This window comes from Psittacula echo (assembly GCF_963264785.1).
Source record: "Psittacula echo genome assembly, chromosome: 2".
NCBI classification, from domain to species: Eukaryota; Metazoa; Chordata; class Aves; order Psittaciformes; family Psittacidae; genus Psittacula; species Psittacula echo.
In genome coordinates, this window is record NC_137737.1 from 147,911,059 (window position 1) to 147,936,662 (window position 25,604).

Below are 25,604 nucleotides of genomic sequence, written 5' to 3' on the forward strand. Positions count from 1 at the left end.
TCCACAGTTTCACATAAGAAAAACTTGCATGAGTGGATGACCCGACTTCCCATTTGTCCATGGCTCATTCTCAGAACAGTGAGGAACAAGCCAAGCTTCTCCTGCTTTTTAGGGGAATGTGTTTTGTTTGCTTTGAAGTCCAGGGAGTTAGGAGACATGAGGATGAACACACCTTGACCTGTATGTCCATTTGAGAAAGATGGTTTGTGATGCAGACAAATTATTGTATCACCTTATAAGAAAACACTCTTCAGGGTGACTTGTACCCCTCTGGTGCTTAGAGAGCAGCCTTTCAAGTCACTTTACACAGTTGTGACCATTTCTAAATGGGCTTGATCTTGATCTGTCTGTGGCCATGGCAGTCCTGGGCATTGGTTTCTTGTAGGTCTTTCAGAGCACTGGGCCTTTCTCTTGTTGAAGCCAATGGGAAAACCCGCATCAGTTGCAGTGGGAACTAACTCACGTGAACATGAGGCTTGTAATGAATCATGTTTGCAGTAGTCTTTCCCACAGACAAGTGTCTTTTTTCAAGTTGTCATATCTAACTCTATTGCCTATAAAAGTAATTTCTTATATACTATGGCAAGTAACAAGTAGAGGTTACTTGAAGGAATGATGCTCTGTCACCTGTGGCTTGCTATGCTAACTGCTTTGAAAACAATTGGAAAAAATATGCTTGAATGAAAGTAAAAGCTTTTCCTTAGATACAATTGTGGAAGTCAACACACTTGTTGACGAGACTGTATTTAAAGGCACTAAATAGAGCTCTTGCAGTCAGCAAAGCTGTCGATCAGTGATCATGTATTCATCTAGGTTTCTGCAAGGTGATCATTCCAAAGCTGATTTTCTGAAGAAGGATGAGACAGTTTTCAGAAACTTCATATATTGACTTCAGTACATGTTGCTGCAGGCAACAGTCCTGTGGAGCTGTGGTTGAATCTGCATTTCTAGCTGGAAACGTAACAAGGTCTTCCACTGAATTCAGAAAAATCTTTATCAGAGCAGGCTCTGATCTGCTTAGAGTGCAGGCACTAGCTTGGTTTTGCACTGTCTCTTTGCACTTTGGATTGCAGAACTAGTATCTTCTTTACTGGGCAGGTAAGGACCTGCTTTCTGTGACTAACGACTGGTTGTGGCCAGAAAGTAAAAGCACTCTTGTCCTTTAACAAAATAAGTTACGGATGCTAGGTCAATAATAATGCTGTCACTTGGTCTAGTACTCTGGGGAAATCTCCAAAAGGGGCAGTTCCAATAGTACTTCAGTTGTACCGTGGTATCATTCACACTGAAATGCAGCCATTAATTGCTCTGTAATAGTACTATCCTTTTTCAGGTGGTCAGTAGAGGAGAACATCACATGCACATGATCTCCTACATTTCTCCCCAGCTGCATACCTAGTGGATTAGAGATAATGAATTTTAAATGTGGAGTAGAAAATGATGTGTTTAATATAGATACAATACACTGGGATTTTAAGCATTTTTAATATTCCTTACTTTCATTCTTCAGTACCACTTCCAACTCAACCGCCAACAACACCTTCAACACCACCTCCGCCACCTACAATCCCTCCTGCAAAAGAGGGTGAGTGCTGCATGTGTGGGTTTGTAATACTTTTAAGGTGTTGATGCAACATTTTTCTGCCTCTGACACTGTTTTAGACCTGTGGGGATCAGATTTCAAAATGCATTTACTACAGTGACACTGTTAAGGCAGGTGGCTTAAATTTTATGAGCCAAAAATCTGACATCATTATTGTGTTGTTGAAATTTGCAGAAAGGTTAAATATGGGTGAGATTTTCTTTTTCCAAAACTCCAAACCCATGCATATTCTGCAACTGAAGCAGACATCCTAGGGTAGTTAAAGTTGTTTTTAAAAAATATGTCTGCTTTGGGTAATGGGAAAAGTTTTGGCCATGTTCAGTCCCTTCCTTCTGTTTATCATTTGAACATGTAGTGTTTTGTACAGAGTCTCATAAATATTTCCATGTGAGGAGCATTATAATTGGAGACTGAGGGTCAAATCCATCAGCTTAAAGTCAGTGGACCAAACTGACTTATGGTAATTTAGAATTTAACCCACAAGTGCATGAAAAAAGACCTTTTTAGAACCACAGAGCAGGAGATATATGTATTTTTTTTTTAATCCAAGGAGCATGCAACAGAAAATGAGAAATACTGGTACCTATCTTCCTGTCCCATTCTCTGGATTTAGATGAGCATTTTTATTCATGATGAAATACGTTGAAAGGCATAACTTTGCTTTGAGACTCTTTGTTCCCGACCCTAAGCAACAGACCTGGATTCTGTGGAACATTCAAGGTTCCTAGTTCCCGTGAAAGACTGAACAACTTGTATGAGGTGTACATCTCTGCAGGCCATTTTGAGTAAGAACATGCTGGAATAAGATGAAATGGGGGAAACCTGTGTTGTTACTAGATAGTGCGGTTAAAGAGGTGAGTATTGTGCACTACAGAGCTTGGGGTAACTTTTTGAACAAACTAGTTTCTCACTGGGAATTTCCACAGTTGATATTCTATCACGTAGCTTACTGCGCCATGCTAGGAGTCTGGGATTGCAGAAGTTCATGTGTGACTTTACTTAACAGCATAAATAAAAAGAACTGTTATGGCCTTGAAGTGTATTCTGTGATAGGATATGTCAGTGCAAAATGTTCACCGCTTGCAGAGCTCAGCTGGTTCTACACCTGTACTGAAGTCAATGCCAGCAGGTCTGTTTGCTAAAGCATTATGAACATCAAACGAGGGCTTTTCATGACAGTTGCATTTTCTTAAGCAATTTATGAGATTTCCTGAGGAGCTGAGGGATTACTCTCATTCCAAAATACTTGTTTTTCTTTCTCAGTGTGCAAAGCAGCCAAAGCTGACCTAGCGTTCCTGGTGGATGGGTCATGGAGTATTGGAGATGAGAATTTCAATAAAATAATTAGCTTTCTCTATAGCACTGTTGGAGCTTTGGATAAGATTGGCCCTGATGGAACACAGGTAATCAACATATAGGCAGACGGAGGGTGCGTGGACTTGACAGGATGTTTTAGACTAGCACCAGAAGTGAAATGAATACAAAAGTAATTGACATCATTTCACAGTTCTTTTGAAAATATAAGCTACTTTTTTTTTCAATATAACCTTTTATGCACAACATATAGTGAAATTCATTATATTAATTTTGCTATCATGAAGACTAAGTATCATTTCAGTCTCACTGCGATGTTTATTTCCAAATAAGCTAAAAATAGAATTGATAATGAAAATTAAAGGTTTGTTTACTTACAATCCCATGCTGTACAAAATCTACAGTGCTTTAAGTAAAATATAGTATTTACAATGATAGTTCTATTTATGTATTTGTTTAGAGAGATGCCTTTTCACTGTTTTTGCTATACAGCTGTTTCCCCACAGTATTGTCTACGGTGCTTTAGAAACTTATGCAAAAGCTTAAGCTTAAGCACAAGCACACTAATAGCTGCTTTTAAAGCAGGGACACCACTTATAGAATATTGAGTTCAATATATGTTTTGTGAGTTGTAGGAGTTTAGTGTAAAGTATTGAAATACAAGGTCTGGTCTCATGTAACATCATATTTGGGAGAGGCAGTATTTCAGAATATGTTCTTGCAGCTTTGTGTTGCTTACTTCAGTATTGATCCCTATTTTAAGTTACTTATGTGCAGCTATTAATTCGTGGAGAAATAAGGTCCCTGAAGTTCTGTGTATGAGTAACTGTAAACTGTGTATGAGCAGCGGTAACTAGGATTTTGCTTTTGGGCTTGGTTTGAGAGTGCTTTTGCCAAAGTGGGTATTACTTTTTTCATCCTGTTTGCTGCAAAAGGAAACCAGAAAGTGTTACATGGTTGCCAAGGCTGCAGAGAGTAAAAATAAACTTTATTTAGTGAAAGCTTCTTAGGGGAAAAAAAAAAAACCTGGCTTCAGCTTAAGGATGAAGCAGAGTTAGAAGAGAATCGTTGTTTTTAACTGTGCCAATTCCCTTTTGCTTATACGCTGGGTGAAACTTTAATAATGAACACATCTTCTTTTTGCACAGGTGGCAATAATTCAGTTCAGTGATGATCCCAGGACAGAATTTAAATTGAATGCATACAAAACCAAAGAGACTCTTCTTGACGCTATTCAGCGAATAGCCTACAAAGGAGGAAATACAAAAACAGGTAAGAAAAGTTATGATTATGAAGCAGATTTTCTCCCTCTGACTCTCTGTGCAGTTTTTCTTTCCCATTTGCTAGGTAGTTTAATTTGTCAGTGCAAAACCAGTGAGAACATGGTATCTCCATAGCAGAGGTGGCTGGTTGGGCTTCAAAGAAATCTTTGTAATCTGTAACCCTTCACTCTCTACTGCTGGGTTTTCACCATCTGACCAACAGGGCTGTCAAGGGTCAGGGAGGAAGGGAGAGAGGCAGCTAGGCAGAATGGAATGACTTTGTGGGTTGTGGAAGGTAGAATGAGGATTAATACAAAATCAGCTTGGCAAGTGGAAAAGTGGGATGGAGCTTGCAGAGCATGTAGAAAAGTGGCCAGAGTGGAGGGTCTGTTTGGTTAGAAGCCAGGACAGTTGAGCCTCAGTAGTATGCTCAAGACTGGGCTGGGGAAAGATGTCTATTAACTGAGTATAGCTGCATTGTAATTAATCCCTTAAATTAGCTCTCCGATGTGAAGAAATCAAAGATGAGTGCTGAAAGGGTTAAAATCTGATTTAGTTGGAAACTGTTTACTCAAGAAAATGCTACAATGGCACCTTCAGTTGTACCTGGACTGTGCCCTACAATCCAGAAAGGGAAGTTTTTGTACCTTTAACCTGCACAAAATACCCTTTCCCGCTGTCATGGTTTAACCCAAGTGGGCAACTATGTACCACACAGCCGCTCACTCACTTCCCCCACCTCAGTGGGATGGGGAAGAGAATCTAAAACCTGTGGGCTGAGATAAGAACAGTTTGATAATTGAAATAAATTAAAAATATAATAATAATAGTAACAATAATTAGTAATAAAAAGGCAGGTAACGAGAGAGAAGTACAAACCCCAAGAAAAGTAAGTAATGCACAATACAGTTGCTCACCACCCACTGACCGATACACATCCTGTCCCCAGGCAGTGATTGGTCCCTTCAGGTAACATCTCCCAGTTTATATACTGGGGATGATGCTGTGGTGTGGAATTCCCTTTGGCCACTTCAGGTCAGCTGTCATGGCTCTGCTCCCTCACAGCCTCTTATACCCCTCCTCACTGGCAGATCATGAGAGACTGAAAAGTCCTTGACCAGGGTAAGCACTACTTAGCAACAACTAAAACATCAGTGTCCTATGAATATAGTTCTCACACTAAATCCAAAACACAGCACTGTATCAGCTAATAGGAAGAAAATTAACTCTATCCCAACCAAAACCAGGTCACCCACACATGCTGTGTTCTTGATCTTCACCTTCTGGATTGAGAAGCAGAGGCCTGAAACAATTAGATTGTCAAAGGTTAGGGTCAAAATTAAACTTTTCTAAATCCCTATTTTAGTAGTTACAGAATGCACCAATATACAGACTACTCGGGACCCAACAGATTTCTCTGTTTATTGATGTCTACCATATGATATGAGAAGCCAATAGAAACTGGGTTTATGTCACAGTGAAAGTATGCTGTCAATTTTTTCTGTTTCAGGCAAAGCCATTAAACATGCAAGAGAAGTCTTGTTTACTGGAGAGGCAGGCATGAGAAGGGGCATTCCAAAGGTTTTGGTTGTCATTACTGATGGGCGATCACAGGATGATGTGAACAAAGTCTCCAGGGAAATGCAACTAGATGGTAAAACGTGTAGTTTTAAGAACTATTCACATTTTCCTTTTTCTCTTTAATTATAACTATATAAGTATGGGCATTAGATAAGGGTAACTTTTGCTCCATGAAGATTTCCAATTTAAAAAAAACAGAGAAAGTCAGAATCTTACTAGGATATGGTCAGATTCTGGATTTGTGTGTGATTAATGCAATTATTTTTATTTTGGCAGCAGTGCTAAAATTATATAGTAATCAATGGAACTGTTCCCATGATGAATAATTTAGGGGACATGATCCTGAGAGCCTGGACTGATGTCTATGAAGTGTAGCCTTGTGGTTACCAGCAAACTGGACTGTTTAATTCTCTATACAAGAGATACTTTGAAAATTCTTTCATATGTTCTTTTACTGGTTCTGATCTGCTCTCATGTTGCACTAATTACCTTTAGGAATTTCTTTTTAAAGCACCAGTTTTAGAGCTCTAAGCAGCCACACAGTGTTGTGAGTCTAAGCATAAAAACTGGGTTAGTTGTAGAAATGTCTCATACTGAGGCTTGTATCAAAATCCAGAGGCCACAGTGTGCCACATGGAACAAAATTAAAGGATGGAAGAGAAAAAGATATCATCCTTTTAATGTGAGGAGATTTAACAATAAATTAGATTTGTGCTCTTTTATTTGCCTTCAGACTTTGGCAGCTAGGAAGTTACCAGTGTATATTAGTGATTCCTGAAACCCAGATCAATCGTTGATCTTGGCTGCCTGCTTGTATTACCGCTGGATGCTGAGTGCAGTGCCTTTAAAGTAAAATCGCATCACAAAATAGTAGGGCATGCATAACCTGTTTTAAGTAGCAATCAAGAAAACCCTGTGGTTGTGAATAAATTGGAGATTATGTCTGACTACAAAAAAAAAAGTTCAACAGTCAGGTAAGTCTTGCAGTTGCCTGTTTAACTATTAGACTGGCAATGAGCTTGAAAGGAGAAGGCATACGGTGGGGGTTCAGTTGCTGACTGGGATGTGCCATCTTGAACAAATTACTTCCTCTCTCTCATTTCCTTTTGTGCATGCTGTATGTTTAGGCTACTGATAGGTTGGAGCAGGTACCGACTCACATCTATGATTGAGACTGGCATGAAGAGGTGCTGATCTTGGATGAAACATGACGATATTTTTATAAATATGAAAGTCAAAGTTTTGTTAAGCTAAAAGCTCTGCAGAAGGTGATGAATGCCCCTGGGCTTCATTCAGACTTGAAGACAGTATTGCTTAACTGGAGTAAATTTGGGAGTCAGCCATGCAAGAACTCAATATCATTAACAATACTCAACCTCATGTAGGCAGGTTTTTTCTTTATCTGTTGAGGAAAGAAAGTGTTGAAAAACTTCTAGCTAGTTTGCTGCTCCTCAGACATATAGGATACAATTTCTTTTTCACTGAAATCTTTGAAGTCAGGGTCAAATTTCAAAATATATTCATGTAGAATATATAGAACACATTGAACCAGTGTAGTTAAGCCACTGATGAAACGAGAATGAATTGATTTCATTGTTCGCTCATGAGGCAGCAGTGGCTTGAAAACTCTGATTAATATCTGCCAGAGAACAAAATCTGTAAAAGACCTATATGAAATTAATTTCTGTGCTTTGTATTTATGATATACTTGATACATGGATACTTTTGTGTGTAATACAGTATAGCATTAAATTAGAAAAACATTTGAACATACACTAAAACTTTAAACTTCTGAGTAGTCATATGTCTTCAAGAAAACACTTAAGCTTTAACTTATTAACTCATTAAGCATAAATAGCCAAAAAAAAATATCTCACAGAGAATGTATTACATTTATTTTAGATTAAACAGATGCAGGAATTTGTAATAATAATAATAAAATTTCCACCTTTGTATTTAATTAGGAAAGGAGCCAGTGAAAATACAGTTGTGTTCATATTGCTCTTCCACTCTATAAATGAATGACTCACAAGAGTGGTCTTTTTTGTTTTACAGGTTTCACTTTTTTCGCTATTGGAATAGCTGATGCTGACTATTCAGAGTTAGTTAATATTGGCAGCAAGCCCAGTGAAAGACATGTCTTCTTTGTGGATGATTTTGATGCCTTTACAAAGATTGAAGATGAGCTGGTCACTTTCGTTTGTGAAACTGCATCAGCAAGTTAGCCATTTTGACTTATATTTGCCTCTAAAATAAGTGCTAATTATTGTGTTGTTTGTAGCTATTAATTTTCTATTAAAAGGTATTTTTGATCCTTTTAATATAATTTACTGCAGATGATATAACTCTACTGTTATTTCCATAAAAGTTTAAGGAAATGAAGGCTTTTGGACTTCAAAACAATTAATGGTTGTTTGCTACAAATCAGGAACACAGCCATTGGTTGGAAAAAAATTTATTTTAGATATGAAACTTTGTTAATGGTTCAGAATTTAGTAATAAAAAGTTAATAATGTTTTATTTTCTAGACTACTTCAACCATCTGTAAGAATACAGTTGTCTACATTCATTATTACTCAAATCACATCATTAATTTATTAATGGAGAGCTAATAATGTTTCTATTACCAGAGAAAGTAGAAGAGTTGTAGCCTAAGGAAAAGCATAAACCATATCCAAACTCTTTGAAATCTGTGAAAACACCAAACTTAAAGACTTTTTATGAAAATTAAAGACATTCTGGAACAACACCTAATGGTTAGAGGTCAATAATTCTCATGCTTCTAGGTGTTTGCCCTCAATATGTTTCCTTGTATATCAGGTAGGACGTAGACAGTGTGTAGCTTATGTAAATCATTTGTGATTGTAAGGGGTCCTCATACATAGTACTGCCAGTTATCATGGGACTGTGAGTTATCAAAGCTGGTGAACACAAATACGTAATTCTTTGGTTTTGACCATAAACTCTACTTTAAATAGTAGAGAGAATGTTGAACATTGAGAATGCTACTCAACAGTAGTGTTTATCGGTTACTTGTTCTTGTATTCCAAAAGTAATCTCTAAATATAAATATCCTGGGGTGCCATATTTGAAACCCTGCCTCTTGGTTTATTGATTTCTCAGGGCACCTTTTCTGGAAGAGATTAGTGTGCTTTCTTCTCTGCCACAAGAAAAATATAAACCAGATTTACAGCTATTTAAAATGTGTGCACACATCTTAAGGACTATGTGGAATTCCGGTCTCTGTCGCTCATGAAAGCTATTGCGGCAGAGAATGCCAGCTAAAGTAATTGAAATTGACATGGAGTTAGATCGGAAAAGGTCATATGCGGAGAAGTAGGTTAAAAACCAATATAAAAGATGGGGTTTTTATGCAGCAGACAGTGAATTTGTTGCCACAAGAGGTTATGAAGGCAGGTTCATAGAAGGATTAGACAAATTCATGGACAACAGATCCATAAAATAATATAATATGGAACATGTAGGGATGTACCCTTTAATATCTTTGCTACAACCCTTGTGGATCCTAAGGAGCATCAACTGAATGGAATAGGGAGTGGCCAGGTTTGCATGCCCTTCATAAACATCATCTCCTTTTGATATTGTTGGTGATAGAGTACTGGGCTGAGTGGATCATTGCTCTGACCCAGTTGGACATCCCTTGTATCCTTAAATATATCTTTCCTTCTTTTCCAGCCTGCCCATTGGTAATTAAAGATGGCAACAATTTTGCAGGTACAGTATTTTTGTGTTCATATTTGTTCCTGATTTATGGAATCATTTTCATTACCTAATTTTCACAATACTAGGCAATAAATTTCCCTTTTTAAAACCAGCTGTTAAACAGATGGTAAATGAACCTGATGCAACTGGAATTTTCTTCTTTTTTTTATTTCCGGTAATGCAGCATTAATTTAAATTAATAGAATGTATATTTTGATACCTTCCAGGATTTAAAATGATGGAAATGTTTGGTTTGGTTGAAAAGGAGTTTTCAGCTGTGGAAGGGGTTTCAATGGAACCTGGTACATTTAATGTTTACCCGTGTTACAGACTGCACAAGGATGCCTTAGTATCCCAGCCTACCAAGTATGTATTAATGTATATATATTAGAATCATATAATCATATTCATAAAACACATGAGAATATTTGTCCAGTGCAGGCAAGTATTCATTTCAGGGACCAATATTTTCATGTCAGAAGAGCAGAGATGCTAGAGTGTTTGGTGTCCTGAGTCTTCAATCAGTTTTGGTCAAAAATAGCAGTTGTGGGTAACACTAAGTAAGCCCACTGGCTCTTTTCGGTTTCCCACATGAGCCAGTTTCAGGCTTGTGCCAGTTTAGCACCTAGGAATTTCATGCAGGCGTATGTCTGGGCAGATTCCAGCATGTAGTACTTTGTGAAAGGTGCCTCTGGAATGCAGGTTGAAGTCTGAGAGAGTTCGGAATGTCTTTGAAGCAGGGGTCAGAACGAGAACTTGCTTTAGCAGGTCACTTTTACTTCAGTCTATGTCTATTCATTGATTGTAGAGGAAGATTATCTCCTTATGCTGAAATGAATCTGTGTGAACACTGCCTAGTACCCTCCTGGTAGGCAGGACATAGTTCAGTCACAAAAGCTGTGTCCTGGGAGAGAAATGGAGGGGGTGATGAAGAAGCCTCCCATTGAACTTTTACAGTCATTCCTCAGAGCGGAAGTGATAGAAATTCTCCATTTCTTCTATGAACAGTGTGTATGCTGTGTTTGGTCCCTCTCAGTCCAGTCCCCCACTTTGTAGTAAGTGGCACCAGAGAAAAGCAGTGGCCCTGAAGGATTAAATATGGGAAGATACAACAAAAAGTATTCTGTAGCTGAGATAAATAAGAAAGAAAGAAATTACTTTTAAGGCTTATATTAGATTTTAGTCTTTTTGTGTGATTATCCTGTCATGTCCCAGATGAGGCGGTACTTGGATGTGTTTAATATTCTCCGCATTTAGTTTCCTCCTGGATCTAGATGGGCTGAAATTGCCAAGGATTAATGTTTCTTGCTTCTTTTTCCCTTTCTGCTTCTTTCTAACTGGATCTGCTGCATTTACATGCTCTTCTCCAGTTGCCACCCCAGCCCAATCTTACTGCTTCATTAGGCTTTTACTTCCTTTCATGGTTCTTGATGATCTACAGGTATGTCTGAATAATAGTGCTTGTTTTTGTCATCACATCTGTGCACTGAATGTCATTAATGTTATCCTCTGTGTTTGTCCCACCCTGCTTATTGGCTTTTCTTTCATCCTTTTTACAATGCATGTATTGTATGCCTTTTTTCTTACACTTACTGAGTTCCCTCTCTTTTCTCAATGGGAAATGTGCAGTCTAATATCACATTTGATCATCTACAGATTCTGTGCAGAAAATATTGCTTATGTATCCCATTTAACTCATTTGCAAGCATGATTCATATCTATGTATTTTATATGTGCCAGAAATACTTTAGAAGGAATGGATCATATCTGGGAGGAAAAGAAATTAAGTAACCACTTCAGGCTTCTTTCAGATCCCTTACCATAATTTTAAGGAATCAGGCTAGTCAGTCATTTCAGACACTCATCCATATAGCCTACTTTGGGTTTTAACAATGAAAGGTTAAATTAAACTGCAAGTACTAAATGACAAATTTTAGGAAATGGCATAAACTAGCATACCTCTTTTATGTCATAAACTCCCTGTCTTCGGCAAAAATTCTAGGAGATTATATTTCTGAATTGTGTGACCTGTTTTGTCTTCACTTTCTTCTATATTCACTTTGAAATGTATAAATTATATTTCCTATTATATATAAAGCTTCCTGTTACAGTCTCTAGCACTCCTAATTTTAATCCATCAGTGATGGTTTAATGACAAAAGGACATGTCTATTGAGACTGGTATTCCAAGCAACTTCTATTTTCATTGTCTGTCAAACCAGACAATAGCAAAAGTCTTGCAAGTGGCAACTGGTTTTTAAAAGCTTTTAATATAATTAATTTCAGCTTTATTTCAAATGGACCTCTGATTTGATCTACAATTTTTTTTTAAAAATTAATAATTAAGGGCAATTTTGTAAATTTCAGGAGGAAAAATCTTCTCCTTTCTTCATAAGTATTCTTTCAATATTCATCAAGTTGAGTAGATTTTGCAAGCACTTTTTCATATCAATTCAGTCTTGATTTTCAAAGAAATTTACAGAGTAGTAGAAAGCATCTTAAGTGAACGTCTCGTGAGTAAATCACCAGATTTAATGTTTGTTTCAGTTTAAAAGACATTACTTCTCTTACAGGTATTTGCATCCTGAAGGTCTCCCTTCTGATTACACCATTACGTTTCTCTTTCGCATACTCCCTGACACACCTCAGGAGCCATTTGCTCTTTGGGAGATTTTAAATGAAGGATACGAGCCACTGGTTGGAGTTATTTTAGATAGTAAGTATTTTATGGTTTATCAGTGACTTTGTCTTCAACTGTATGACTTATTCATTCTGTCTCTAGTATTATTCTGTCTTTGTATTATTGCCACTGTTTTAATCTGCTGCCAGAGCAACTACCTGAATCTGGATAGTGATAGTTTCCAATGAATGTCTTTTAGATTCAATTTGACTGAGTTTAATTTTGAGTTAGAGTCAAATTTTGAGTACAGTGCTTTCAACTGGGAGGAATGACACTGAAATCCAAAGAGGTGTACCAGATGTAAAATGATGTAAGGGAGGTACTAATTTGCTTTTAAAATTTCCACTGATCTCAATCTGGTTCCAGTAGAATCTATTCTGATATGCGCCAGTGGTACTGACCTGATGGTATATGCGGAGGCAATGCAGTCTGGTGAACAGCAAACTTGGAACTAGAGACTTGAGCTCTTGATGACTCTTCATTTCTATTTGATTTGACTTCTACAACTGTAAAATAAGGACTATGATTTAGAAGGTTTCCATATTTATAATTGAAAAGACATAGATTCTAAGATAGCTGTTCTTCATATCTGCCAATTTTAAAGGGGGTGTATTAGTACTCATCTTTCTATCTTTCTTAGAATTTTTTAGATATGTCACCTTTAAATAGGTGGGAATTAGACATTTAGCTAGCTTGAGGATCCATGCCTGCTTTTCTTGTCCAAGTTCCACAGAGAGCTAGTGGGAGAGTAGGATCAGGTAGACAGGCGATGAAGTAGACTCCCAACTATTGGTCCAACCTTCCTGTCAAACCAGGAAAGAGCATTTCTCTGGGATAGCTTGTTACTTTCAGGTCAATATACCATTTATGAATGTGTTTTACTATTTGAGAGATTTGATACAATTTGATGTAACATCTTTGGTTGTCTTCAATAAACACAAAATTGACTCTTTCAAATAATGTACAGGCCTTTCCTTCCTCTAACACAGAGCCCTTATTTTTATTCTCACACAGATGGTGGTAAAACTCTGACTTTCTTCAACTACGACTACAAAGGAGATTTTCAAACTGTGACTTTTGAAGGTCCTGAAATAAGGAAGATATTTTATGGGAGTTTTCATAAGGTTAGTAATGGTAACAATTAAAAAATGAGCACTCTGAATAAAGGTTTAGGAGTTTTTCATGCTTCAAAATCTTCTTTCATGTGGTCAACCACTGCCAAAAGAAATGTATTTTGCATATTCAGAACCATCTACCAGATTGTCCAAATCTCTTTGCAATATTGAATTAACATTAAACAATCATAGTTTCTCTGATGAAGCTGATGTGATCAATGTTCATCTTGTGCTTTGTGCCTGTACTTTAGACTTGATTAAAAATACTTGCTTTGAAAAGTAATTTGGAAATAAATTTGCTTTTCTTTTGAGGCTTGGATTAGAAATGTCACTCATAATGGAAAGAAAATGTCCAGAAAAAAAAAAAAAAGTATCCTTTTTTGACCAGAATTTTTATTTTAAAACATTTTTTCAAGGGCTATGCCACGCTGAACTTTTCTTGGCTGTTAGAGAACTTACACATTCTTTCTGAAAGCAGATGAAGTAGTGCTGGGATTATAGCACATACTTGTTGTGGAAGGTGCTTTTGTTGTTCACTTTTATTCCTGATGTTTATATCTTGCCTAAACAAAAAAAAAAAAAAGAGATGGTGGGTTGAGGGATGACATTTACAGAGCTTAACTTTTCTGTACTTCCTTTTGAATTGACAGACCAAGAAATGGAGAGTAGGTCAGGGCTGGAATCTAATTCTGACTCTCTTAATTTGTGCTTTGGAGGAATATATGGACAGGAGAGTGCGAGTGAAGGCTTTAGGAAATAACTCTGTTGCTGTTCTCTGTTTTTCTGCACTGTTTGATGTGATTTGGTTTCTTTCAGTATAAAAACTCCATGGTGAAAGATTTTGCTGTGTGGTTAATGCATAATTTGCAGAATAAATTTTATTGCTTAATTTTGGCTTTTGCAAGTGGCTATAGAAGATGCATTGATGAAATCCTATGCAAATGAAATAGTAGGATCATGCAAGGCCCAGGAATTATTACTGACCACATAAATCAAGGATTCTTTGGGATCTGGGTGGCATATGAAATTGTATAGATTTTTTGTCAAGGATAAATTATTTTCTTGCTGGAAAAAATATGTGAGGTGTCAGTTTGTGTGCAGATGTTCCATAAACAGAAAAATTAAATAAACTTATTAAACAGATTAGAGTCATAGAATTATTCAGGTTGAAAAGGACCTCTAGAGGTCATCTGGATGACTTGCTATGGATTATTTTCCGAGTTGTGTTGGTGAACATGGAATTTGGAACTTATTTAAAACATGTCCCTTCCGCCTCCCCCATTTTCCCCAGGAATTTAATGTATCTTGTGTGCTCCTTTGTATGTTAAAGCATCTTTTCTTTTGCTTAGTTGCACGTTGTTATCAGCAAGACTACAGCCAAAATAATTATTGACTGCAAGGAAGTGGGAGAGAAGACCATTAATGCAGCAGGAAATATTAGTTCTGATGGCATAGAAGTGCTGGGGAGAATGGTCAGATCCAGAGGACCAAGAGACAACTCTGCACCAGTGAGTAGAACAAGAACAACTCTTCAAAACATCTAAAATATCCTAAAAACAAGTTTGGGATCTTTGCAGTTAGTTTGAAGTTGAAGTACAGTGAACTCATATTTGAAACAGCAAAGCTCTATCTGCAAAAGCCTGCAACAGTTCACAACTTGGTTAAAATCTATTTTTGATTATTTTAAAAGGAAATCACTAGATCATCATTGTTCAAATGTTATTCTCAAACACATATATGAACACAGTCAATACATTCAGATATGGCTTGTGTTCAAAACTTCATTACATAGAGTAATACAATGTATAACTCCCTTGCCTGGAATCATTTAAACTTTGGTTTGAGTAATAATTATTCCACATCTCTTATTCATTCCCTGTTACTCTAACAAAGTTTCTCCCCTAGGTCACTGTCTGTTTATTAAATAATTGAGCTAGCTTGACACAGATGATACCCAAAGCCTCTGTCTTAGTTTATCTGGTTCTTTTTATATTCTGAAATATTTTAAATATGAAAGATCTTCCCCAAGATTAAGTATTCTTTCATTCCTCTAAAATTACTTTCCTAGAATCAGTAATTGATCATTCTGTTTTCATGGCAACCTATGGGAGCCTTTCCATTTTGTTTCCGTTGTCATTATGAAGGTTTGTTTGGATTTTTCAGATAGATTTAGTTGTTGAAGAAGAATTTCCAGTCTGGTGATGATCTTAGGAAGGTTTCTTTGCCATGCAGTATGGTTTGCTAATTTTCTTTGAACTTTCTTGACCCTAGAATGTGGTTGCCAAAGAATGTGAACCTTGAACTCAAGGCTTGATTGGAATAGGAATGAGGTTTCAAAATCGTATTTATTTGTTACGATATGGAAATATTCTGGTTTAGTAATAAATAAGCCCTCAGAATATATCTCTGTGTACAAAAAAAAGAGCCTTGAGGGCTCAAACTTATGGATAATAATTATATGAAGCCTGTAAAGACAATTACACAGAGAAACCTTTGTAGTCACATTCCAGTAGAAACAGAAAAAGGCAGACTTAGGAAATCTTGGAATTAGAGAAGGCTTTGTAGAGAAGTGGAAAGAAATGGTGTCTTTTGTTAGAACCCAGGAATCTATAAAAGATAAGTCAGACTGCCCACTCACTGAAAAATTAGGTTTTGTTCAAATGAACGGTAAAACTGATGTAAGGCTACAAATGTGTAGCTGAAGATGAAAATTCTTTGCTCCATAGTACTGCTTAGCAGCCTTCGAGTATTGCCACATATACCAAATCACAAGCAAGTCAAGAAAACGCCCAAATACCATTCTTTAAAGTTTCCATTCTGCATATTTTTTTCATATTGAGTAGAACTTGTGTGAATAGTCACATTTAAACATGAAGGAGTTGGCTTCTTCTGTTCCAAAAATTAGAGGATATCAAAGGAAGCTGGTAGGAGGCAGGCTAGAGATTCTTCTCACAAGAGGTAGATAGATCAGTGCAGCTTCTTGCCACAGAATTTTATGGGTGCTAAATACTTATATAGATTGTAGGAAAGCCTGGATAAATGCATAAAAGGGAAATATTGGCTGTTAAATCTAGGGCAGCGCATCCCTGATCTGAAAGTCATCGGAAAATAGTAGACTGTATGGTAGGAGTACGACTTACACCCTTGTGCTTCATTACACATCACTTGTGCCACCGTTGGAAATAGAATTCTGGGATTTAGTCCATTCCAGTCTCCTCATAGCTTTAAGGGGCTCATAAAGGCATGAAACAGCAAAAATTCCTTTTTGCAAAACATTCTGAAAAATTGTTTTGAATTTATATGAAAATTGGAATTTGTTGATAGCTCTGTAAAGGTCTTTTTTCATTAGCTGTATTTTCATGGAATGCTTTAATCTTAGTGTTAGAGATGCTTATTACCTAAAATAGAAACAGGCAGGCAATTATTTTGGAATAAAATTGTGGATGTTTTGTTCTGAATTCACATGGAAGAGTTTAACATTGTCAGAATCCAGCAATCACTTGAATTTTGCAAAACATTTTAATTTCTGGGAATATAGTTGTATCAGAGTTCAGTTTTTTTCCCAATCAATGTATGGTGTGCAACAGTTCAATGAGCAGGCAGAAATAGATAGGACAAAAAGATTAGGCTGAAGGTGCTGTGCCCTTTTAACATCCCTTTAATAGTGTGATGTCTCTGGATTAGGCACTCCAGCCAGCTAGAGCAATGAAACCTGACTGTGACATGCAGCAACTAATGTTCTTTATTCCTTCAGTAGGATATAATGAAACGTCAAGCTTTAAAACATTGTTTATTTACAATTCACAAACCTTCTTTTTACTGAAGTTTCTTTTTCATTTAAATTTAACTTGTTTACGTCCATGTACTGTTAAAAAAGTAATGTCTAATGTGGTCTGCTCTTGAGAAATCTTTGCAGAGCTGCAGCTTGATCAGAGGACAGGCAGACTTTTCCATCTTATTGGTTCTGCTTGCAGGGCTGGATACTTAGAAAGCAAAATCACTATGAATACAGGGAATTATGAATAAATGTTTAACGGTAGCAAAGAAAGCTTTGTTTAGTTATTTAGCTTGAGTCTGATCAACCCACATAATAGTATAAGAATACTGAGTCATTCAACATTTGGATGGTGAATACACCAATTCAGAGAATGCCTGTTTGCTCTGTATTTTACACTAACAAGCTTTGTCACTGTGGTTCTCTAGGTTGCTTAATCCAGAAAAATGGATGCATATATACGCCTATGCAGGACTGCATAATTTTAGCCATTACTGTTAACCTTCTGTTGTTCAGGATAACAGGGATTACTTGGAATAAACTGGGTTATGGAAAAAACTGGCAATACACCTTACTCCTGAACCCAAGTTTCTTTCTGCACAACTTTTTCTGGGATGTCTTTTTTGCTTAAGTGTAGCATCATGCAAATGCCCAGAGGCATTCTGAGTCCCAGAGCACTATGTTCATGCATGTTCAAATACCGTGTGCTCAAGCTGATTGGTCCTTCCAGAATTAGTAGCTTTGGGATGTGTAGCAAAGAGGCATCTAAGCAGCAACACGAGGAGCCAGCCTGCATTTGACACAGTAAGAGAAACAGACTTGCTGAACTCAGGATAGACCTTTGCAGAGGCAAACCAAGGGGCCAAAAGCTGCCTTCATGCTGCACTTCAGCTGCCTAAGGTGTTTAATATGGATGCAGTACAGTATATGTACAAACCAGCTAACCTGCTGGCAGCTAAGAAGAATATATACAAAAGTATTCCTTTGTTTAAAATATAACAGTTGACTGTATGTAAGATTAAAAATGAGGCAAAGCTGGAGGTGCACGTATGTAGTTCATTTTAACAGCTTTAGAAGCAATGCAGTTTTAAGAAAATTCATTCCTTTGTTCTAGTGTTAGAATAATGCCACTGAAAATAATAATGGGAGCAAACCCAAAGAGAGTTCTATCTCTAGCAGCTCCTCATATTTTTTAACATGTGGGGTTAATTTAATGGGATGTTCTGTTCCATTTCCCTCTATATTCAATATGCACATAAATGAGGCATGGAAAAAGAATAGAAATAGTCACAGAAGAAAGCTTCATGTCTCTAGACCCCTTTGTTCAGTTCAAGGCTGTAAAGGAGACAAGTGGTTTTACCGCTGAGTCCTATTCAGTATATTGTTTATGAGTACTTAGCAGCCATTATTTTTACCAAATGTGTGTGTTCTTGTAGATTAAATTCTTGCCCAAACCATGTTCCCAGAGCTGTGGTGGGAATTTTCTTTTCTGCCTAATGTTGTCATGTGTCGAGCAAGCTTTTCACCATCATCAAGCTATCGTTGCCTGGGGATAATATGGGTAGGAGAGGGCAAATTCTAAAGTAAAATAAAACTTGAGAAAATTATAAATATTATTTGTGGCTTAGCTCCAGTGTAAGTAACACACTACAGAGACCTTGTTCCAGATAAAAGCTGAGCACCAGATCAGTGGGTTAATAGGAACTAGAGTTTTGAGAAGCTGAGCTCTCTTTTGCCTGACTCTTAATGCCTCCTTTGCTAGAAAAAGGTATCAGGAGGCACCATTGGGTAAAATTAGGAATTTAATCAAGGAGGTGGGAACAATCCAACAAATGCCTACGGCATTCAGCCTTGAACAGCTTGCTCAATCCATTTAGTGTCTGATAGTTTGGACAAGTTTGTTAGAACACACACGTTTAGTAGAAAAAATGGCTTTTATTGTTGAAGTTTGTGTATTTGTGCCTAGCTGCTCAAAGCCTTTCTTCTGTCTAACCTGAGTGCTTGAATCAAGGTAGCTTTTCTTGCTGATAACTCCATTTTGCACTGATCTTACAACTAACACTCATTTTGTACTTCACCCTTGTTTTGAAACAGTTGCAGTTACAGATGTTTGACATTGTTTGTGCTACCTCATGGGCCAATCGAGACAAATGCTGTGAGCTTCCGGGCTTGGTAAGAAACTTCTCTCAATAACTGTAGAATTTATATTTTACTTACCCTTTTATTGAGACAAATATTCAAATGGAAAAGGATGGTTAAAAGTTTTAAAAAAAGCCTGCTTGACAGTCATTGAGATGCATATTTCTAAATCAAGTAGGTGCTTTTGAGGCATCCACACAGTACTGTGTCTTAGATTCATAAAATTCTTAACATCTGAATCAAAGTTTTGGACATCATTCTCTTCTGATCTTGATCTTTCCTTAGAGAGATGAAGAAAATTGCCCTGCCCTTCCTCATGCTTGTTCCTGTTCAGAAGCTAGTAAAGGTCCCCTTGGACCTCCTGGACCACCGGTAAGGGTTTATTCAGATTTGTAGTCAACTGTAGCAAAAAGTGGCCACCTTTATTCCAAGACATGTGAATATACTGTCATTGTATAACTAATATGGTAAATTAAGGTTTAAACTATTGAAAAAGAGAGAAAATAACACTCGATTCATAGTAAAGTTGCAAAGTAATAAGCGGTGAAAAACCTTCTCACCCAGTAAGTCAGTCAAATTCTTAATGGTTTAATTGAGACCTGAAGCAGTTAGGGTAATCTTTAGACCTTGAATCTGTCTGTAGTATTAGTAGATGCCCTAGTTAGTGTCATTTATTATTACTTAAATCACCCACTGTCTGTCTACTCTAGCACATGTGCATTAAATGTAGCTTGGAGATTTACAGTATTCTTATGAGTTAAAGATCTGGGGTATGACAGTGCCACTTGTGTGATAAATGATGGAAGAAGACTTTTCTGCCTTAAAAACCCTACCTAAGCGCAATATTTATTAGAAAGCACAACTGAAAGTGCTGTTTGTTCAGAGTCTCCTAGAGGCAGAGAAGTACCCAGGAGAGGTACCTAACTTAGCAAGCAACTAAGTTAGGTACCTCTTCTGGGTACTTCTCTGCCTCTAGGAGACTCTGAACAAACAGACTGTGAACAGACTCTCTGCCTCTAGGAGAGTCTGAACAAACAGACTGAACAAACTTAGCTGCTTGCTAAGTTAGCTTGAGATGGAGGCGTCTTGTGAACAAGGCTGAACTGGGTGTTTCTCTGCTTATACTGTGTCCTGGATGCTGTAAAAGCATGTTTTGAAGAGAAAGAGCCAGTGAAGAATGTAAAGAAAAACGAGTTTCTGAAAAGGTAAAAGTATGCAAATTACTTGAGACACACATTCAACAACAAAATTAACTTGCACATAAAATATTCATGTAGTAGGTCCTTGCAGACCTTTATCCTGCTAACAACTCAGAGTTTAGTGTTTCTGCAAAAACTGTTCTTCAAGCTCTAGTACAAACCCTGAAGAGGAGCTCAGGAGAAAATTCACTGAAGAAATGTATCTTGAACTAGGAAAATTTACTCTGTTCTCCTATTTGAATGTAGGTTATAAATCAAACATGGATTAAGGTTTTCATTTCTGAATATAGGTGTCCAATTTGTGTTCTGTAAAAAAAAACAATGGGCTATTTCACACAAAAATGCAACTGAATTTGAATAGTTTGGCCACATGTCACAGTAAAATGAAAAATGTTTTAAAATTATTTGACTGGAAGTATGTGTGTTACTATAGTACAAAATATACAGATCAGGAATTGCTAAATCTTACCCAACAGTAAAATAATGTACTTCTATTTATTACATTTAGGATTAGCAATGTTTTGAGTAGCACAGTGCCATGCAAGAGAAGGCTTAAAGTCAAGCAGAATAATCACTGCTTGGGCAGACGAGTATGTGATTCTGGAACTCAGCTTCTTCTAAGTGATGCTTTTGTGCCAGACAGTTAGGTGGTGTAGCCCTGGAAAGAAGTCAGAGGTCTAGCAAAAAGCAGAGCAAAAGAATAATGTCAGTGTTCATCTCCGTGCCAACCAAAAGTCAGAAAGTCACATGTGCTATGTCTGGTCAGTACTGCTCCAAGTCATTAAAATGTCACGTGACTTTTCCCAAAGCCAAGGATTTTTCTGTTTAAGAGATCAGGATTCTACTGTGAAGCCGATTTTAGACACTAAACTAAAAAAGACACCAAATAAAAAGCTTCCATTTGTTTGGGATAGTAACTCTGGAAATACTTTTTTTAAGCTCTTTTAGGAAGTGGGTCATTTTGGCAAGCCAAAGTATCATTTAGAGTTAAGATTATCTGGTAGTCTTCATTGCAGGATACTGTTTTTATGGCTTCATCTTTGCCAGAATTTGGTCATGCTGTCTGAAGTCCCCCACGCAAAGTAAAAGGAAGATATCACCTAAACCTCATCCCTGCTTTGAAAGGAGAGCTGCAGCACTGGAGAAGGTGAAGCAGGGGGAGAAAAATATTGGAGGACTGCAAAAGTTTAATTGCAAAGAAAAGCTTTCAGTGCTTCATAGTTTTAACTATTACAAAGAAATAAAGAGGTGACTTGATAAGTGTTTCTGGGGAAGAACCCTGGCTATTAAGAAGTTATTTAAAATAGAGAAAAAAGCATAACATGAATTCTTGGCTAGAAATAGAATCCAAACAAGTGAAAAGTTTGAAATTAGTCACACAAGCTTAAGAGTGCTGCAGAATAACCACCAAAACAAGTTTACAAGAAAAATGAGGGAGGCTTTTGTAATGTTTTAATCTTAAAGCCTTGCTGAACTTGTGCTTTCACTAAGCAAAAATTAATGGTTCAAAATATGGATAAGTGTACCAAATTCAGTGTGAATCTTAAAACATATGATTTAATGGCTCAGCATCAGGCTATTTTTAAGTATATTTTCATACTCAGTAGAAATCTGAACTGTTTCTTGAAGAAAATGGGAGAAAATGATGTGATTTTGTTAGTGTGAAAAAGTTGCAGTTATGCTGCTGAGTATTTGCATAGGAATTTTTAATCTGAGAGAGAGGTAGGAGAAAGGCAGAGGCAGGAAAAAGAGCAGAGGGAGCTACTAGGCTGGAATGCAGAAATGCAATGACCTGGAATTTGGGAACTGGCAACTGGAACACAGCTCTGCAGAGAGCGTGGGATGAGATTTTAGGGTTGGAGCTGGCTATAATGTGATGGGTCATGGCCAGAGAGCTGTGGGATGGAAGTGAGGAGACTAAAGGAGCTGGGACAAAGATCAGAAAACTGCTCTGTAGGCCTACATATGAAGACTGTGTGATGATACCTTCACTGAAGAGCAAGAGCACTCTGGCACTTTAGAACATTTTTGTTATTGATATTCCTATTTAAAGTCTCATAAATACTACACAGGCATGTAATCTGATAAGCATATTCTCTATTTTTATTTTTTTAATGTAAGTGCTATTATTTATATAAGTACTTATTGTAGGCCCAAAGAATGCTATTCTATTATGGTGCCTAGTTGTACAAGGTCCTTTTGGAGTACAAAGAAGGGCAGAACCCTAAACCTCCCCTGGCATAATTTGAGGCTGTTTCCTCTCATCCTATCGCTAGTTACTTGAAGAAGAGACCGACCCCCATCTCATGACAATCTCCTGTCAGGCAGGAGAGATTCTCTCTGTTGTAGAGAGCAATAAGGTCTCCCCTGAGCCTTCTATTCTCCAGACTAAACCCCTCCCAGTTCCCTCAGCCATTCCTCATCACACTTGTGCTCCAGACCCTTCACCATCTTCATTGCTTGTCTCTGGACCTGCTCCAGCACCTCAATATCTTTCTTGTAGTGAGGGGCTAGAAATGAACACAAGATTTGAGGTTCAGCCTCACCAGTGCTGAGTACAGGGGGATGATCACTGCCCTGGCCCTGCTGCCACACTGGTGCTGATACAAGCCAGGATGCTGTTGGCCTTCTTGGAAAATCAGAACAATGTAGTGACTTTGGTAAGAACAGACAGATGTGCAGGCGGTTTCAGCAACTGGAAAGAAACCCATAACCACATGTATACATTTCTATCCCTGTTGTAGCTTTCAATGTTATTTTCGTGCTTGCGTGATGTGCATTCTTGGCTCTAGAATGTAGTCCCATCTGTGTTTAACTCTGTTCCTGTGTATGGTCACATTAAGTATGTTCTCAGTTTAATTACTCCAGTGAAGGATATTGACAGGATATTCAGTAATTCCTGAACACTGATTCGGGAACAACAAAAAACTGTTTGGGCTTCTCTGGATTTCATTTTTGTTTATTTGAGAGTTTTGGTTTTCAGCAAATCCTGTGCTTGTGCTCCACAGGGTGGTCCAGGTGTCAGAGGTGCCAAAGGTCATCGTGGTGATCCAGGTCCAAAGGTACCTTGTACAGCATTTTAGTTGACAGATGCAGAGGTTCTTGATTTATCTCTGCTGCATGTAAACCTTCAAATGAATTCCAGATTGTTTCTGATGTCACTGAGGAAAAAGCACAGTGAAATGCCATTGGCATTTGGCCTTTCTCTTTTCATAACAATTGCTTGTCCTGTTTGTTCCTTGATAAAATATATAAAATTCAGAATGCTGCTTTCATGGTATAAAATATTCCTTTGTAAAGGAAGCAGGCAGTTTTAAATTGAGCCATAACTTCTCAATCAAATGTTAACTCATATTTCAGATATTTTTGAGTCTATTGTTATTTAATTCTTCAACTAGAAGCTGCCTTTGTCCATATGATAAGAGTTTAACTTATGTCCTGTGCTTCTTAGGGACCAGATGGACCTCGAGGTGAAATCGGTGTTCCTGGACCACAAGGACCTCCAGGACCCCAGGGACCCAGTGGACTTTCAATTCAAGGGCTTCCAGTGAGACTTATAAAATCAATAGCATTCTTTCCTATGACATTGTGGACATATTTTAGACTAAATTGAAATTTCTTTTGGTGTTCTGATCAGAATCTGAATTTCAATATTTGAGGTGAAATCACAGATTTGGATTTAACCTTCAGAAGACATGCATTCAATGACAACATTCCTGTTTTAATTTGTATCTGAACTATTAGTTAGCTGCCAGGGATCTGATCACAGGCTGAATATGACCCAGGATATCCTTGAAGCCTGGAGTGAAAAAAAACTGCAGTGGGGGTTGTAATATGGCACCAAACCAAAATGTTAATATTTTATCTTTTTCTGGTTGTGGTATTGCTCATCTCAGATCAGTTCTAACTTGAAAGGTATACCCAAGCAAGAAAACCAAATTAGCTGCCAAAATTAAGCAATGGTATTAACTGCTTTACAGAATCTATCATCAGAGGTGGTGATTAGATCTGGAGTTTGTGATGCTGTTGTGAAATAAGTCTCAGAATTTCATCATAAAGATGCATTGTAGAGTAATGAACTAGTCTTGTTTCATATGTATTTCCAGTAGATGGGTGCACACAAGCCTTGAAAGGTAGTAGATGCATATTTGAAAGGTAGTAAATATATATTTTTTCGGATAGACCTTTTATTTACTACATTATAATGCACTTTCTTCTTTTTACCTTGTCTATATGATACTGCTTGTACAATATAATGAAGTGATTGACCAGAACTGTATATTCATGACCATGTTGCCATCAGAGAATAGAACAGAATAAGAATAGTTATTTCATACAGAAATTATGTTCCTGCATAAACTGTAATTAAAATTAGTTTATTATCTAGAAAAGTAAATCTTTGTCCTGCATATGCACTGTAGAAACACATCTAGTTTCCATAGAAATCCATTAGTTTCATCATTATAGGAAATACTTCTGATGGCTGAAGAGAAACAGATTCCTTTGAGAAGAAAATAACTACTTTCTTTTGTAACATAATGGCTCCAATTTTATCATTCTGAAGTCTTTTAAAATTAGTTTTATTTTCTATATTTGTAAATTCTCAGTTTACAGTTTTGCAAATATGTCCGTGGGTTTGCTTTCAGCAGGAAAAATAGTCTGTTTTCTATACTGGTTGCTTGTTTCTTTGTTTTTTTCTAAAGAAGCTGAAAGGAACTGTTAAAACCAGTAAGCTAATCATATATTTGGTTTACTATGTATGATTCTTAATTTGCAGGGGCCACCAGGTGAAAAGGGAGAGAAGGGAGATCTTGGTTTTCCTGGCCTGCAGGTATTCCCTAGGTTACTGTTTAACCTGTCACTTACTAAGTTTGAATGTTGAATTGACATAATTGTGAATTTAGGACACACATTCAAAACTGCTGAGAAGCATGTTGTTGCATTACATTTGAATGGAAGTTTAGAATGAAGAGGAATTTAGGGTGTGCTAGTGTGCAGTGACAAAATCTTTCAGGGTCTGAAGGACTGGTTACTTTCCTGACCCTGTTTAACTCTGAAATAGGGTCTATACAGACTCCAAAAATACCTACTTTTAGATTTCTGCTTACAGACTGAATAATCATAATCTACTTGTTTTTACTTTAAACCCATTAAATTCCTCCTGGAATTATCTAGGAAGAAAGATCAGGCACTTAATCTTTTTGATGCCATCTT

The 25,604-nt window shown here is 37.2% G+C and overlaps 1 protein-coding gene across 1 annotated transcript in view; it reads left to right on the plus strand.

Annotated features, from left to right (window-relative positions):
* COL14A1 (collagen type XIV alpha 1 chain) overlaps positions 1-25,604 on the plus strand; it is a gene marked incomplete at its 3' end in the record, with an annotated part of 111,932 nt that overhangs the window by 62,075 nt on the left and 24,253 nt on the right. Inside the window, exons 24-38 of the mRNA XM_080609731.1 lie at positions 1,511-1,585; positions 2,867-3,006; positions 4,066-4,189; positions 5,690-5,833; positions 7,816-7,980; positions 9,457-9,495; positions 9,711-9,849; positions 12,056-12,198; positions 13,177-13,286; positions 14,627-14,785; positions 19,147-19,224; positions 19,477-19,563; positions 23,399-23,452; positions 23,842-23,937; positions 25,168-25,221. Of these exons, the coding sequence (XP_080465857.1) occupies positions 1,511-1,585; positions 2,867-3,006; positions 4,066-4,189; positions 5,690-5,833; positions 7,816-7,980; positions 9,457-9,495; positions 9,711-9,849; positions 12,056-12,198; positions 13,177-13,286; positions 14,627-14,785; positions 19,147-19,224; positions 19,477-19,563; positions 23,399-23,452; positions 23,842-23,937; positions 25,168-25,221 (1,607 nt within the window). The remainder of the gene's footprint in view (positions 1-1,510; positions 1,586-2,866; positions 3,007-4,065; positions 4,190-5,689; positions 5,834-7,815; positions 7,981-9,456; positions 9,496-9,710; positions 9,850-12,055; positions 12,199-13,176; positions 13,287-14,626; positions 14,786-19,146; positions 19,225-19,476; positions 19,564-23,398; positions 23,453-23,841; positions 23,938-25,167; positions 25,222-25,604) is intronic.